This window comes from Cyrtonyx montezumae, unplaced genomic scaffold, assembly GCF_038088225.1.
Source record: "Cyrtonyx montezumae isolate F1298 unplaced genomic scaffold, pur_monq_1.0 scaffold_3, whole genome shotgun sequence".
Lineage (NCBI taxonomy): Eukaryota > Metazoa > Chordata > Aves > Galliformes > Odontophoridae > Cyrtonyx > Cyrtonyx montezumae.
The window spans coordinates 106,522,532-106,538,750 of record NW_027072034.1 but is presented as its reverse complement, the minus strand read 5'-3'; the positions used below and the strand labels follow the sequence as shown (position 1 = coordinate 106,538,750).

At 43.2% G+C, this 16,219-nt stretch overlaps 1 protein-coding gene across 2 annotated transcripts; it reads left to right on the top strand.

Moving 5' to 3' along the window:
• Positions 1 to 719: 719 nt before the first annotated feature.
• Positions 720 to 15,985, top strand: USP44 (ubiquitin specific peptidase 44). 2 transcript variants are annotated; one of them, XM_065742666.1, is made up of 6 exons: positions 720 to 792; positions 4,237 to 5,751; positions 13,028 to 13,226; positions 13,707 to 13,815; positions 14,624 to 14,829; positions 15,204 to 15,985. In XM_065742666.1, the coding sequence occupies exons 2-6, from the start codon at positions 4,318 to 4,320 to the stop codon at positions 15,398 to 15,400; spliced, it is 2,145 nt and encodes a 714-aa protein (XP_065598738.1). In that variant the 5' UTR covers positions 720 to 792; positions 4,237 to 4,317; the 3' UTR covers positions 15,401 to 15,985. The 2 variants fall into 2 exon arrangements, with proteins under 2 accessions (XP_065598738.1, XP_065598739.1); XM_065742667.1 differs by lacking the exon at positions 720 to 792 and adding an exon at positions 2,843 to 2,977.
• Positions 15,986 to 16,219: the final 234 nt, after the last annotated feature.

Genomic DNA, 16,219 nt, shown 5'->3' with positions numbered 1-16,219 from the left:
ACAAATGTATGCAGAAGCAGCACAGCGGTTCAGTGCTTTACCTGTTGGCCGGAGCCAAATCCCAATCCCAGATCAGTAATTGCGGTGGATTAGCCAACACGCAGGGAGAGGCTGAAGGCAGCTCGGTGCCAGGAAGGGTACGAGCTGTGCTTAAGTGAAAAGCAGCTGACATGCTCTCTGGTTAACAAAAAGAGAGAGAGAAAAAGAGGAACTCGATCTGTTTTGCGTAAAATCAGACACTGTAGAGATAACGGGGATATAGCAAATCACTGTTATCAGTACGCCGGGGTTTGGGAAGATAGGCACTGCCTGGAGGAGGAGGAAGGGGCAGCCCTGCGCTGAGGACCTGGCAGGCTGCCAAACGAGAGAGCGGCTTGAATGGAAACGAGTTTTTAAGGGTCATAACTGAGGCGTGAATGGCCGATGAAAGGGAAAGCTTGTGAGGAGATGGGAGGGCAGCTCTCCCGAAGCCGGCACGCTGCACGCTGCGTGGGGTCACACGGACAGATAAACGAGGAGAAAAAAAAGCGGAGAGACGGAGCAAGCCGACGAACCGGGTCGTTATGTCTATGCGGGCGGCCACTGCCAGCGCTCCCGTCACGAAGCTGCCCGCTCCGGGAGGGAGCGGAGGGGCGGGACGAGGGGTTCGGGGCGGCGGGGCCCGAGGCGGGGATCCCCGCGGGGCGGGGGGGGGGGGGGAGCGGCCTCCGCGCGGCGCTGACGTCGCCGAGGAGCCGGGGCGAGGAGGCTGCGGCTCGGGGCGGGCAAGATGGCGGCAGCGGCGGGCGACGGGTGCGTGCGGGCGACGCGGGGCGGCTCGGGTCACTTCACCGCGGCCGCCGGGGGGAGATGAGTCGGGGAGGCGGCGGTGGCCGCCGTTCTCCGGGGAGAGGCGGTAGCGGGGCCGGGGGCGGCGGGGAGCCGGGGTCCCGGCGCCGTCGTTCAGCCTGGGGAGGTGGGGGCTCGGGGAGGGAGGCGGTGCGGCTCGGGCGCGTTCGTTGCGCCCAACGTGAAGCGTCCCGCGTTCAGTTTTTCGCGTGGGAGAGACTGTAGGTGTAGGCTTAGAGCAGGGTCCGCTGCCACTGCCTCCTCCTGGGCAGCGTTACAAAACAAAAACGCGAGTAATTAAAAGTGAAGCGTAGGTGTGTGCGGCTCCGGAGGAAGGAGGCTGCTGGGGGTGCCGTGTCAGCGCGCTCACGGCTCGGAAGTCGCTCCGCAGCGTTTCGTTAGGTCACGCTGTTAGCCCGAGCTCGGCGTTAACAACTGCAGCAGCAGCAAAAAAAAAACCGACGGCGGAGTCTGGATTCGGGCTCCACGCGTTAGCCAAACTTGGCCGCCGTCGCAGCAGCGGCCGCGATCGCCGTTTCTCAGCTGTGCAGCAGGTAGGGGACCTGGGAAGGTAAAGAAATTAGAGTATACGGCTCGTTGAGAACGAGCATCGTGGGTATTTGTTGCTGGCGGAGCTTAAGGAGGCGGCCGTGTGCGCCGTTGGCCGGAGCGCTCCGCCGCTGCTTTGGGGGCTCCGCGCTGCTGGGTCGGTTCATTCGCAGTTCCTTTGTGTGTGTGCAGAGAACTGAGCCCGGGGAGAGAAGAATGCGCGAGGAGTGCTGAATAAGTCTCTGTAGGGATTTTTTGGCAGTGCGGCGTTTGCTTGAGCTGTTTTAGTCCAGCTGCAGATTTCTACCAGGTGTATCAATCAGCGTCCAGATTTTTTTTTTAACGACTTTTACGCATTATCTGTTACTTCAGTCTTAGTTCCCTGACTTGTCGTCCCAGTTCTTGGTTTTAATCTGAAGTTTATAGGTTTTCCCATTTCCCAGACTCAGCACTCCGTATCCTGAAGCTCTCGTGCTGTGCTTCCATTCAGCTCTGTAAGCAGTGCAGTATTACTCCTGATGCTACTCTAAAAAATAGTTTTTTGCACATACAGTATCGCGACGAAGAAGAAAAGGTGAAGCACAGTGTTTACAGTGTGACTTTCGAAGTAAGGCAGTCAGAAAGGGCGGACTGATGGTGCTGCTATCTCCACCGGCCCTGGGGAAAGGCAGTTTGTTTGTTTTTTTTTTTGCCTTCTGGAAAACACTGTTACTTACGTGTTACAGTTTCAGAGCTGAATGTCATCTCTTAAAATTCTGTCAACTGTATTTAATCGCTGCAGCGTGCTGTACTTGGGAATTTCTCCAGTATTCCTAGGAAGGTTTGACCTACACGTACAAGATGTATGTGAGGTCTTCATATTACCGGCATTGTTTAATTAGAGAAGCTCATCTTTGTTGGGGAAGAGTTGTCAGACTGGGGGAAGACATGGGGTTAAATTAGTGATCTTATTTACAGAAACAGTATTAAAAACAAATGTGGTATGGACAATTATTTGCGAAAGAATCTCATTAACAGCTTGTGAATAGACTGCCTTTTAGAAGGAATGAATGCTGTGGACGCCAGCATTCAGCAAGCCCTTATTTTTGTGATCCTGTTGGCCGTGGTACTCGGGGGATCCTGACCTCTGGAGCTCTGTCCGGGATTCACCACGTGGGTGCCCAGAGGTCGCAGGGCCCAAAATCCTTTGGTGCAGCTGGTATGGGCGGGAGGCAGCTCTCAGATAAATTGAATGAGGATGACTGACGTGTAAAACCGTGTGCACTTTCCTGGTTTTGCTACAGCTGGCTCAGCCTTTCCTGCATGACAGCAAGAGCAGCACGATGTGTGCAGCTCTGGGTGCCAGCTATGTGCTTTTGCTGCAGCTTTTTGGTAGCTGTGTTGAATGTGTGGCATTGGCCACAGATGATTAGGTGATCAATGTGGGCTTTTTGTTGTTAAATCTTTTAACTGCAATTTTAATGTAATTACTAGGTGAAAAACAAAGCTACTTTCCTGTTTCGTTGCTGCTTTTATACCTGCTTCCCTTCCTCAGTGTCTTTGTCATCAGATGTTAGGATTCCCCTGATCAAGAGCAAGGCAGACATCTTTCCTGACTGAAGTAACCGTTTCTTATGCGTGTCAGGTTCTTTGGATTCTATCCAGAGTAATCTAAATCATGTAACATTTTGCAGCTGGCTTACTCATCTGTAGAGCACAGAGTACAGCCCCAGCAGGGTCCACACTGTGCACGCATTTGTAATGGCAAAACTTAGGTCTTGGTTGGCATAACCTGCATGTTTCACAAGAACTTGTCCTGCCCAAGTGAAGTAAGTCTCATCTGGTGAGTGCTATCCTCGCTGAGATTGGTGCTATGTGCTCTTTAATTTCACCTTTCTAGTCAGTGACATCGTAGGCACAAATGCTCCAGGTCAGACATAATTGCTTCCTGACACATCATTGTCTCTAGGCGATATCTCTCAACTAGGTTGGTTTTGCCATCTCTCTTTAGACTTTATGAAGGCAAAGAAAGAATGAATCACTGTCTCCTTAATTCCTTTTAGCCTATTTGTTTTAGGTAAATGCACCTTACAGGAGAAAGTAAATACAGCAGGTTTAAACAAATAAATGCGCTACCACATAAACTTATAAAAGGATGTAAGCCAACATCAGTCACATTTTTAAGTGACTTTTAAAGTCATTAATTAGTGAAATGTTCAAAATACAATTTTTAACATGAATTTTTTAGTGAGTTGAGCTAAGTATATAATGGTATCTCTGTCTCATGAAGAAAGAAGTCTTTTCCAGATTGCTTTCTTCCTTTTTCTTTCCAGTGGTGTTAGGGTCACTTGTTAAAAGTGTACTTATTTGAAGGTTCCTTATTAAGGGTGCGGCTTAATTAAAGGTTTGAGTTGTATAAAGTCTCATTTGTCTACACTAAGCATGCTGTGTAAACATAATACATTTAAGTGAACCTTGCACTCCTGCACCTGTGTGCTTAGAGATAGAATTAACAGGAACATTTCAAATTGAAATCCAGTGTGTTTAAAATAAATTTCTGCTTCTTTGTAGCCGGGGGGGGGGGGGGAGCTGACAACAAAACCCAGGCCAGTGTGCTTCAATCCTCAGGCAGAAGGTGCTGGGAATCTGAGCAGCAATGATCAGACTAGTCTGCTGATGGTAGTGTTGATTTTGACTGGGTGTAACTGAATGCCATGATGCGTTCGGTGGGACTGAGTTGGATGAAGGTCACGATCTTGACCTAAAATGGGAGTCTGGTATGTTGACGTCTACCAAAGTGATACAGCTGGGTATTCATGAACCTTGTTTTGTTTGTTTGTTTTGTTGTTTTTTTGTGTGTGCTGTTTTTTTTCTTTTCAGTTGCAGATGGAAGTGCCACGGGCAGAAAATAGTTTGGATTATGTATTTTGCTAGTGTATCTCTGCAGTTTCATTTTTAACAATGGATAAGTGTAAGCACATAGGACGCCTGCGACTGGCCCAAGATCACTCCATTCTGAATCCACAGAAATGGCATTGCATGGACTGCAATACTACCGAGTCTGTGTGGGCATGCCTCAGCTGCTCGCATGTGGCGTGTGGGAGATACATTGAAGAACATGCACTGAAGCACTTTCAGGAGAACAGTCACCCGGTGGCATTGGAAGTAAATGATCTGTATGTTTTCTGTTATCTCTGTGATGATTATGTTCTTAATGATAATGCAACTGGTGATATAAAGCTGTTGCGAAGTACGTTAAGTGCAATCAAGAGTCAAAAGTATGAGTGCACTACTCGTAGTGGGAGGACTTTGCGTTCTATGGGTGCAGGTGATGATTCTTACCTTTCACACGATGGTGCCCAGGCCCTGCTTCGAAATCAAGACCGCATGTTCACAGCACTGTGGCACAGAAGGCGTGCATTCATGGGCAAAATATTCAGGTCGTGGTTCCAGCTGACACCTAGTGGGAAAAAGATTTTGGAAGAAGAAAAGCGTTTGGAGGAAGAGGAGGAAAGGAGGAACAAAGCTAGAAAGAGAAGACAAGAACGAAAGCGCCAGTTGAAGGAAGAGATGGAAAAGATGCCACCACGAAAGAGCTGCCGTTTACAGAACCAAATGAGAATGTCCTCACTCACAGCATCCATAGTGCAAAAGACATCACGGAAGACAGAATCCATGTCAGAGTTGAAAGAAACTTATACCTCAGATGAAGTAAGATTGAAAAAAATAGGTGACTCTCCGATTAAACGAAGGCCCACCGTGACTCCAGGGGTAACAGGACTGAGGAACCTGGGAAACACGTGCTATATGAATTCTATCCTGCAGGTATTAAGTCACTTACTTATTTTTCGAGAATGCTTTTTAAAGCTTGATCTTAACCAAACTCAGGAACTGCTGGCAACGGCAGCCAGTGGTAAAACCAGGTCTTCATCTAGACGCTCGTCGATAACTGCTTCAACGTTGCAAGTGAATGAGAACCAAGAGAAAGGAAGGGGATCATCTTCTGTGAGACGATCTAATTTGTCCTCAGGATTAAGTGGAGGAGCATCAAAAAGTAGAAATATGGAACTCATTCAGCCCAGGGAGCCCAGTTCAAAGCATATTTCTCTTTGTCACGAGCTGCATACTCTGTTTCAAGTGATGTGGTCTGGCAAATGGGCGCTGGTGTCTCCTTTTGCCATGCTTCATTCTGTCTGGAGACTAATTCCAGCCTTCAGAGGATATGCCCAACAAGATGCTCAGGAATTCCTTTGTGAACTTTTGGATAAAGTGCAGCAGGAACTGGAGACTACGGGGACCAGATACCCAGCTCTCATCCCTGCTTCTCAAAGAAGACTTATAAAACAGGTTTTGAATGTGGTTAACAACATTTTTCATGGACAACTACTAAGTCAGGTATGTTTTTTGTGATCTTTTTAAGATGTGTAATGATGAAGATGTTAAAAGATTTATAGTGGGCAATGATTGACACCCTTCAAAGTTTGATATGTTTAACTACTGAGGAGGGATGGGGAGGGTACAGTGCAGACAGTTTTAGAAGCAAGGTCATTTGGCTACTCCTAAAAATAGAAGGGTCACCTAATGAACCTAAAAGTTATAAATTTGGTATTGTAAAACACATTCTTGATAACTGGTAAACATTTGACTTGGCTACTGAGTATCAATTGGTATACAGTAATAATTCACAGTTTAAAGTACCTAGCTGTCTATGGCTGTACACAAGGATGCTGATCCTTCCTTTCCATTACAACAGAAAGACACAAAGTTCTGTAGACACAGGAACCAAATCTGTGGGGTGGAGGCAATGGTGGTTTTCCTTTTTTCTGTCAGACTGGCCTATTTTTTTTTCTTCTCATTGCTCTTGTTTTTAAGCTTCCTGTTAAGTACTTCATTGTGCACACTTTACTATTATGCATATTCCAGCTGTGTGTGCATGCAGACACCTGTGAATTGATGAAAACATGCTGGTTTCTGTTGAATGCATCATAAAACTGAATGCACAACAACAGGAATAGAGGTTGAGACGAGATAGTCTTGGTCTTGATATGTGATAGAGATGCACACATCGCTGAGCTAATACAGAAGTGTTTAATGGATAAGTTGTGGGAATGAACAGTGATTTGGGACAGACTAACAAAAATGTGGGTATTGCCCCTACTTTGACAATTGGAGTGCTGGTTCAGTATTTGAGTGTGTAAAGCTACCAATGCAATTGATTTTTAACTGAGGCGGGATTGTTTTCTGCTACGATCACTAAGCCTTTAGTTCATTTCAGGGTTTAACTGTTAGAAACTGGTACATCTACTAATAAAAATGGATTTTCTGTTTAGTCCAATGTAAGAGCACTTCTTTTGGCATGCTTACTTTTTCCTCAAGGTGGTTCTGTCTTGTATAAGCTTGTTGCACTGATATGTCAAATATCTTTAAATCTATTGGAAAATCACACTCCTTTCCAACAGCGACTTTGATAGAAACACAAAGTAATGGCTGAGGTGGACTGTCAAGGTGTGCTTTGCACTCCTAGCTGTCTAGTAGGAGTCATTTTCTGGAAGAATTATTGAGGCTCTGAAGATGCTATTTCAGTAGTATTGCTTCTTTCATATGTTTTTAGCTTTACCTAAAGAGGCTTGTGACTAGAAACCCTCCCCTGTTCCTGTAACTAAGGAGGGGAGAAATGAGAACTCTCCGAAGTGTCATCGAGTGAGCCTGAAAGGGAACTAAACAGACTCAAGCTATGCAGTGACCACAACACACAGTTCTTTTACTCCAGATGGCCAGTGTCTGTGTGCAAAATGCAGCCTTGATGAACTTCAAAGTGCTTAGAGTGAACAGAACAAGAAAAAAGTGCACAGAGGCTGTGAAGTGCAGTCATTTCTCCCTGGCTCCCGAGGCAGTTTCCACAGGTAGTGTCCAGTACTTGACCTCCCGGTGTGCCCCTTGTGTTCTCTTGCTCCTTTGTTCAGTTTAGTTTTCACTCACATTTTGAACGTACCATCACAACTTTGACAATGTTAATTCTGTAAAAGTAAGGAATGTAGTCTCTGTCCTTGAGTGCTTAGTGTTTTCTGCTTATAAACTGTGGTGGTTGTTCAGTTTCTCTGTATAGAGTAGCTGGAGCCATATCGTGCTGCATTTATTAAAAAAAAAAATTGGATGGGTCTTTTACCAAGAGTATTTTATAAACCACATCTTAATTTGGTGAATAAGGAGAGTTGAGGAGCTGGTTTCTGTGCAGCAGCTGCCTTCCATTTCAGGACTGTGAAAAAGTTACTATCCATTAGTACTGAAAGTATTAGTAAAAGATATTTGATTCTACGAGACACTCGAGTGCAGTGAAGTCAGTCTACTTGACCTTTAAACCTCAGGAACTGTTCTTGATACAGTACACAGAGGATCACTTACAATGCAGATAAGCTGTATGTTTACTTAGGTTTTGCATTACTTTCACGTGTGCAATAAAACGTTGTTCCTCTCGTAGCCATTCTCTTTTAACTTGAAGGGAAACCATCGTCTGGAATTTGCTGTCACAAACAGCTGCCTAATAAAGCTCTGTAAACTCTATTCACAATATAAGATTAAGAAACAGTGTATAATAATCTTACTCAGGTTTCTTTTTGATAACCAGAAAAAGCTGTCAAAACAATAACATCTTTTAGATAAGTTTGTATTTTGTTATGTTCTCAGTCAACTGATTCACAGTAAGGCTTTTCCCCAGCTACTACTTGAAACCTTATCCTTATTTATGGAACGCAAAACTAGGTAACAAGTAACTCCAAGAATAGCATGAGTGAAGACAATTAGATTGCCCTCTTGGCTTTTTTGTCAACTGTATTGACTCTGAGATCCTCTTTAGGGCTAGAGATTTTTACTCTTCAGTACTGATTATGGAACTTTCCTTCCCTTGGAAACTGTGGGTATTTATCATAGCTGGAAAATCCTCTTCTTCCTTTTTTACTGGTAGTCTCTCTCCAGTGATTGCCTGAAGGTGTTGTGCTGTAATATTCTGTGGGAGAAGGAGCAAACCTTGTAAACAAATGCTTTCAGACGCAGATCTGCTGAAGCAGTGGCCTCTCAACCTCTTTGGGACAGCTAGGAGGTGCCAGCATCGCCATTAAAAACCCAGTTATTTTCAATCCCATGCTCATACTTTTGTGGAAGCAGGGGGACCCATTCTCTCCAGTCCTTGATCCTTCAATGGGAAAAGCAAAGGAGAATGCATTGGGGAGTTTTGTGCCGGTGGTAACCTGATCTGAACTGACCCACAGGCCCTTGAGGGACCCTTCAAGAACCAAAGTAGGCTAGCTGCTGTCCCCGAGGTTCTTTTGGTTTAGCATTTTAAATGGTCCAGCTAATTAGCACGGTATGCAACGATTTCTGAAGTATCTTTATTTCAGTTTTTTTGTTTGTTTGTTTTTTCCCTCAGTGTTAAGCAGGGAATTGGGGGCTGGTGTATTTTTAGAAGCCCTGAAGTTGCAATAGCAGATTTTCACTTTTACAAGCAAGCGCGTATTTTCGTCATTGCGTTTGGAAAATGGTGTCCCACACGTCTACAGAAATGATGTTAGCAGAAACTGATGTGTGTAGAGCAGCATCTTGCTCTAGGAAGTGTCTGAGACAGAATCTGGGCAGCGTGCCTCCCCCAGATAAGCACTGCCAGAGTGCTCAGTGCATGCAGGAGGTCCGGAAAGTGATTCGTTTCTAACAGATGTAAATGAAGTTTAAAAGGCGACACCTCTTTTGTGCGGTTCTTACTCCATTTACTTGCTTAGCTGGTGTGTTTCGGGACAGATAGGCTGAGAACAGGGGAAATGAGCAATCTTTGGGTTGTTTGAAGCCCTTCATCTTTGGGTGCTGTGCTCTTGAGTGTTAAAGAGTGGGGGAGAATGCAGTGGTGACAGCCATGCAGTGCCAGGTACACAGTCTCACACCGAATAAACTAAAAGCTGTGAGAATTCCAGGTAGATGACAGAGGTGTTGAAACGTACACCAATCTGCAACCTGTGCATTGGTTTCTGTATTCTGATTTCTAGAATGGGCTGGTTTTTATGTTTATGCATGTATTTTCTGTGTTGACTGACCCACAAAATGGTTGTGCAGTTGCTTTGCAACCAGGTGGTAACATTTTAAGTTGATCAATAGGAGGCCATTGAATCACAGACCGAGGTTCGCTGTGGTTTTTCCTCGTGTTGTTGTGTTAAATAGATGGGGATCGTTTTGATGATGGTATACACTCATCACTATAAATTCCAGCTTTGTAACAAGAAATACAGTAAGGGCTGTCATGTTGGCGTGCCTAATTGTTGCAGCATCCTAGAAATCAAATCTCCTTTGATTGCTTTACTGTGGAAAAATTCAACTGCTATTTAAAAAGAAATAGGGAGCTACTTATAGAGTGAAAACTTCTGTAGTAGTGAAGGCACAAAAATGGCTGGCCAACTTAATGTTCTTTGAGTAGAAATGGTAGTCTTCTTTCTTCCATGCAAATGTAGGGAACAGAAGCAAAACAGAGCTGATGTTGGGGCTGCCTTCTTCTCCAGCAATATGTTAACTATTTTCTTTGGTTGCATTTAGGCTGAATGCCATCCGGGGCAGTGGCTGTCCGTCAAATTATTGCGGGCTCAGTGATGCTTGTCTGAGCGGCCTCTGTTCTTAGCTCGGAGTCAAGCAATCCGACCCAGCTCCTTTCAGTCTGGCCTTTGGCCCATGATTGAATACTGAGCTTTAACCAAACAATTGTATGTAGCACTCGTATTTCAAGGCATGAGAGCATGGCCAGGCAGAGCACAAAGTAGGGATTTCAGCTAGCTAAAAACAGAAGTTCCACTTTCTTTGCTCTAATGTAAACTTCTCCTGCAGATTTGTTATAATGACAACTTTAAGACTTCCTAAAATAGCAATTGCAGAAACATAACAGAGAGAGGTGAAATTTAACTCTGATTTTCAAAAACACAGCTGTAAAAAGGTACACGTCGCTAATTAGATTGCTCAGCCAATTCACTTTCTCGTTTCTGTCGTGTATAGTCATACTAAAAAGAAAGGGTTGGTGAGGTACAGACATCAGGGCTGAGCTGTGCGGATACCGTGAGGGGTCCCTCTTAGAACAGGAAAGGTGGGAGCACTGTGGTGAGCCCCAGTGAAGATGGGTTCTAGCTGAGGGAAAGATTCTCTTGCTTTTTGCTGACCCAACTGGGGAGCACAGGCCTGGCACAGGGAGATAGGTTTGATCTTTGTTCCGGCCCCTATTTACATCTCATTTAGCACTCTGTGGGCGCGCACAGGAGCAGCTATTGCACAATGGTGGCAGGGTTGGGTGTATGTTTATTCGCATAGCCAGGGTACTTGCTGCTGGGCCAGCAGCCCAGGCAATTTGTGCAGCCTTACCTCCACCACACAGCCTTTGGTGCAGCTGTGCATCAGTACTTGGGTCTGCTTAGCTCACAGTTGCACAAGGAAATGAATAACAGTGCTTTCGCATGAGTTTCTCTGTTTCTCTCTTTTTTTTTTTTTCTGAGGGACAAAAGCTGGAAGCTGAGCCAATTACATGTCTGTTTTCCTTTGGGATAGCATTTATTAGTTGAGAAAGAGGATCTTAAAATGACCTAGGTTATTAACGTGGCAAGCTAGATTTTAAATCCTCAGGACTTGTTAAAATCACCTCTTCTGTGTTCGTGTGTGTACTTCATCCTAAGCCCATTAATCTTCAGTGTACATTCAAGTTCAGCATATTCTCGCTTAAGTAACTCATCAATTCAGTAAACTTTTGGCCCACCAAAATCACCCATTTGCACAGCAGAAATCTATTAGTCATTCTGTGTTTATGCTGGAGCTAGCTTGAACTGTGGCCAAAAGTGTCGTTTTGTCTCCAAGTTTAGATTCCAGCTCTGAATTACTGAATACTTTGTGGCTTTGAAACATTGCCAGATGATTGCACTTAAAAAAGAAGCTCCTGTCAGCGTAAATTAAAACAAAAGAGTCTATTTTCTGCTGTGTAAATTCAAAGTTTTGTTTTCTAAGAACAAGGCAGAGGCATTTTCTTCTTAGGACGTAAAGCAACCAACAGCTCTCCTGACTGCTGCTAAACACATGTGCACGTACACAAATAGCCGTGTGCAGCTGATGCTTAGATTGGGTAGAAGGAAGATACCAAAAGGGGACAGATTTCCATTTATGTAAATAGTCCGGAAATCACAAAGCAAGGTGAATAGTTAAGTTCCTGTGAAAGTTTGCTGTTAAATTAAAGGGCTCCTGAATGAAACAGTGCATTTTCACTCTCACCATGGCCTACTAACCTACTGAAGGGAGCTACCCTGAATGTCAGACAGCAACACCAAGGCTTCCCTGTGTGACAGCAACGCTTGGATCCATTGTGGATCTCTCTTCCTTTATTACTGTGTCTTTGCATTAGTTGTTCCAAGCAACGTGTGCTGTTTCCTTAAAAGGGAGGCATGCTTACAGAGATTTTATGTGGCCATTATTTGCCCTTGTGGTTGAAAACTTGCATATTCCATTTACTGTGGAACAAATGTTTTTTTTTCTCATCACACCCAACTGTTATTCTCTGCTGATAAGTAAGAGTTACCTTGAGAGTAGGTCTAACTTGAACATTTTGAGTTCCTGTAATCTTTTCCTTGGGAAAGTTCAGTTGCTTGGGGGCATGTTGGATGGTTATGGAAGTTTTGTCACAGCTATCTGAGCTCAGTTAAAGGCCAGCTTCACATGGAGAATAGCATAGAAGAAAGCATTCAGAGAGCATATTAGACAATATAGCACTGATTAGAGTTGCTTGAGCTAGTGGTCAACAGCAACTTCTGAGCCAAGAAATAAATACATTCTTATGAGTAGAATAAGAGGTAGTTATTCATTAGGATTGTATCATACTTTCACTGTTGCATTGAACAAATAAAGGGGAGCATGTTTAGTTTCACACTAACTTCAGATTTACTGATACTTGGAACCTACACAGAAAGATTAATTCACCCACATGGATTTTAGGAGGTTGGAGGTGGTGGGGAGGAAGAATGAAATGCTGTGACACTCTTCTATTAGCAGCTTGACCTGGCCTTTAGAAGATTGCATTACAAACAAAGATCTAATATTTTGCCATCCTAGCTTAGAAGAGATATTGTTCTTAACTTACTTTCCCAAATATTGAGTGTTATGCTGGGTTAATTGCCTCCAGCTGTCTTATCTGGACTTTTGGGGTTGACTTGCTTCTCTTCTTGACATTTCGTTTACCTTGTCTTACTGCTTGTCTTTTCCCTAGTGTGATGATGTATCCACTTACTGAAAGAAGTAATACATTATTTTTTCCATCTTGAGTTCTCTTTGAAGGAGTGTTCTGGAGTATTTATTATTTAGAGAAGAGACTCCAGCGATTCCACTGTCTGCTTTCTCTTGAAAAGTGCCATACAGATCATTTTGACACATATTTTGTTTCTCAGTAAAACACAGAAGCACTTAGCCATTTGTGGTAGCAGTGTTGGATGTGCTGCTTCAGAGAAAAGAGATTCGCTGTATCATTACTTTTCTTCTGTTTTGATTCCATTGGTTATCCTTAGGAAAATATATATATATATATATATATATATATATTTGGAACTATGTTGTTATGAAATGCTTTTAGCAAAGTAAGCTTTTGAGCATAACCAGTTTGTGAAATATTGTTTTACAGGTCACGTGTCTTGCCTGTGACAATAAATCAAACACCATTGAACCTTTCTGGGACCTGTCACTGGAGTTCCCAGAGAGGTATCACTGCAATGGCAAGGAGATGGCATCACAGTATCCCTGTCCGCTGACAGAAATGCTGGCCAAGTTTACAGAAACTGAAGCTTTGGAAGGAAAGATATATGCGTGTGATCAGTGCAACAGTGAGTAAAGGCAGTATGTACTCATACATATGTTCTCTGTGTAAAATATGAAACAGACTGACAGTGGAAGCATACAAGTAAAATGCTATGAGTCTTAAAAAATGTGTTGCATTAAAAACAAAGTTCTCCTTGTGTCCTGCTTTTTTGTCACTGTGGCAGCTAGTACTTCCTAGAGGGGGAATAGTACAAAAGAGTGTTTTGAAGTGTGATGCTTTTCTTAAATGAAGTCCCATCACACCCTTGTGGGGACCCTACTATTCCCAGCTGAAGAACCTAGTAGCTTTTTAAATTGAAGGGAATTATTTAAATGACCCCAATATTTCATTACTTAAATCATAAAGTAAGCCTTGCAGAATGAATCTCGTGTGTACCCTTTTTAGGGAGATGCATTCCGTAGCTATTTAGGTTCACACAAATTCGGTGGATAAATACAAGGCTATTAGCAAGATCTGTGTTATGTAACTGTGTGTTTGGCCTCAGCAAAACGCAGGAAGTTTTCTTCTAAACCAGTTATACTCACAGAAGCTCAGAAGCAGCTTATGGTGTGTCGACTACCTCAGGTTCTCCGATTACACCTGAAGCGGTTTAGGTAAGTACTGACACAACAAACAGTGTTGCAGATTGACCCACACTGTCCTCTTCCGTTGTTTGGGATCAATGTTCATCAGCATCAGTTTAATTTCAGTTAATGGTGCGGGGAGAAATAATAGTAGAAACTTGTTTTCCTTACTTAAACGTCCGTAAGCTATAATATAAGTAGAGAACCGACTTCTTGTTTTCCAACTACTTGCTACTTTTATATAAAAATTATTTCATCCTTCTTTTCAGTCAGAACCTACTAATCCTGCTGTGAATCTGTTGGTAAAAATTGACCGTGTTATCCTTAAGTAAAGCGAACATCCATTCACTAATGTACGAGCTGAGATTGTATTCAGTTAGAAGTCTCACATAACCTTCATATAACCAAATGCATTGATGCATTAGCCTGAGAATAAGGAAGGGAAGACTGTTGCTGAGAACTCTTAGTCAAGGCATTGGCACAGAACTGGTCCAGAATAGGAAGGAAACTGAAAAGGGCGTTTAAGTACCCTTACAATGAGATCTGAAGAGAAAGATAGTGGGTACTATAGACACATTTCAAAAGGTCTTGAAACAAATGTTTGGTAACCCTGCTTGTGGTGGTGGCTGGGGGGGGGTTGTTGGAACTAGATGAGCTTTAAGGTCTCTTCCAACTCAAGCTATTCTGTGATTCTAAAGAAAGTCTGGGGGAAAATAGCAAATTCACATCAATTTTGTGTGCGAAGACAAAAACAAAGATAGCTGTTTGTTTTAAGAATGCAGCATTCAGAGTTGTTTGTTCTAAAAGATATAAGTTTTCCTGTGACTTAACTTTCTAGGTGGTCAGGACGCAATCATCGTGAGAAGATTGGCGTGCACGTTAATTTTGATCAAATACTGAACATGGAGCCTTACTGCTGCAGAGAATCCCTCAAGTCTCTCCTACCCGACTGCTTTATCTACGACTTGTCTGCTGTAGTAATGCATCATGGGAAAGGATTTGGCTCAGGGCACTACACAGCCTACTGCTACAATTCAGAAGGAGGTAGGAACCAGCTGTGAAGCGCAAGTGTGGGAGAAAAAGGCATTCCAATTCTAAACTATCTTTTCTCAAATGCAAAAGGGTGTCACTTGTAGCTGAACTGCCTGGAATGAGAATTGCAGTTTGTAGACCAAAACAGTGCAATTTTTCTGTTGAGTATTTAAGCTTGTTCTGTCTCTAAACTCTCTTGTATATTTGAGGAAGTTAATCTGGGCCTTTAAAGCATACAGACATACAGTAGCTCAGTTGAAGTAGTATACCATTTCAAAGCAGCTCTTCTTAAATGGGATTAAGTACACCTAGTCTACTTCAAACCAGTGACCAGTGTCCTGATGGGTGTTTTTGTTTTCTTTGTTTGGTGTATTTCTTCATTTTAGGATTTTGGGTACACTGCAATGATTCAAAACTCAACATGTGCACTATGGAGGAAGTATGCAAGGCTCAAGCCTACATTTTGTTTTACAGCCAACGACTCTCTCAGGCAAATGGACTTGGTAAAATATGTCCTAGCACATCTGAAAGTCAGCAGCACGCAGAGTTAGCTGACTGTTCTGTGGACAACAGTAGCAGCTAATCCAAAGGCAATTAACTGTGTGTATGGTAAAGTTTGAATTGTTGTAACTGTATGTTTTTAAATGAAATGCGAGTACAGTGTTGTACTTTTTGACTTTGAATCTGTTGTACAATGTTTATATACTTTTGTATTAGGTAAAGTGCTCTTTACAATTGTTAGTAAAAGTTTTTATTGACAGTAAGTAACTTTCTAAGTACTTAGAATTTCAATACAGTTATTTTTTTAAGAAAAAGATTGCCATTTGCATTTAACTGTTACCTCAGGCTGTTTTTTAAGCTGGTTTTGTATTTTGATAATCTCTTTGAATTGGTGTAGAATAATGACTTTCAAGGGAAAACTGATGTTTCTGTGGTTAATTTTCTATATATGCCTGTGTACATTTTATAGTCTAGTTCTAATGATATCACGACTCTTGCTCTGCAGGAATTGCTACTAGGTCTTAGAAAATATTAACATTCACCAGCAAGGAATGTTCTACGTGTCAAATAGTAGCTGAACTTTTAATAAGAAACCTTTTGTATTCCTGACTAAAGTAAAATTTGTTTGAAATCTACTCCCCATGCCTTCAAGGGAGCTATGCTAAAACTTAAAAGAATCGCAGAATGCCTTTGGGGGAGCAAAGGACTTTAAAGCTTACATAGTTCCAGCCTTGTGCTGTAGGTAGTGCTACCACCCACCAGATCAGGCAGCTCAGGGTCCCATCCAACCTGGCCTTGAATGCCTCCAGGGCTGGGGCAGCCACAGCTCTTCTAGGTGACCTGTTCTAGTGCCTCACCCTCCTCTTCAGTGAAAAATTTCCCCCTGACTTCTAACCTAAAT

Bases quoted from the DNA above. Each gene is read 5' to 3' on its own strand.
- USP44 (XM_065742666.1), top strand. From the start codon at position 4,318: ATGGATAAGTGTAAGCACATAGGACGCCTGCGACTGGCCCAAGATCAC. The intron at 5,752-13,027 runs GTATGTTTTTTG...ATTGTTTTACAG, and splicing joins ATGGACAACTACTAAGTCAG to GTCACGTGTCTTGCCTGTGA. The intron at 14,830-15,203 runs GTAGGAACCAGC...TCTTCATTTTAG, and splicing joins CTGCTACAATTCAGAAGGAG to GATTTTGGGTACACTGCAAT.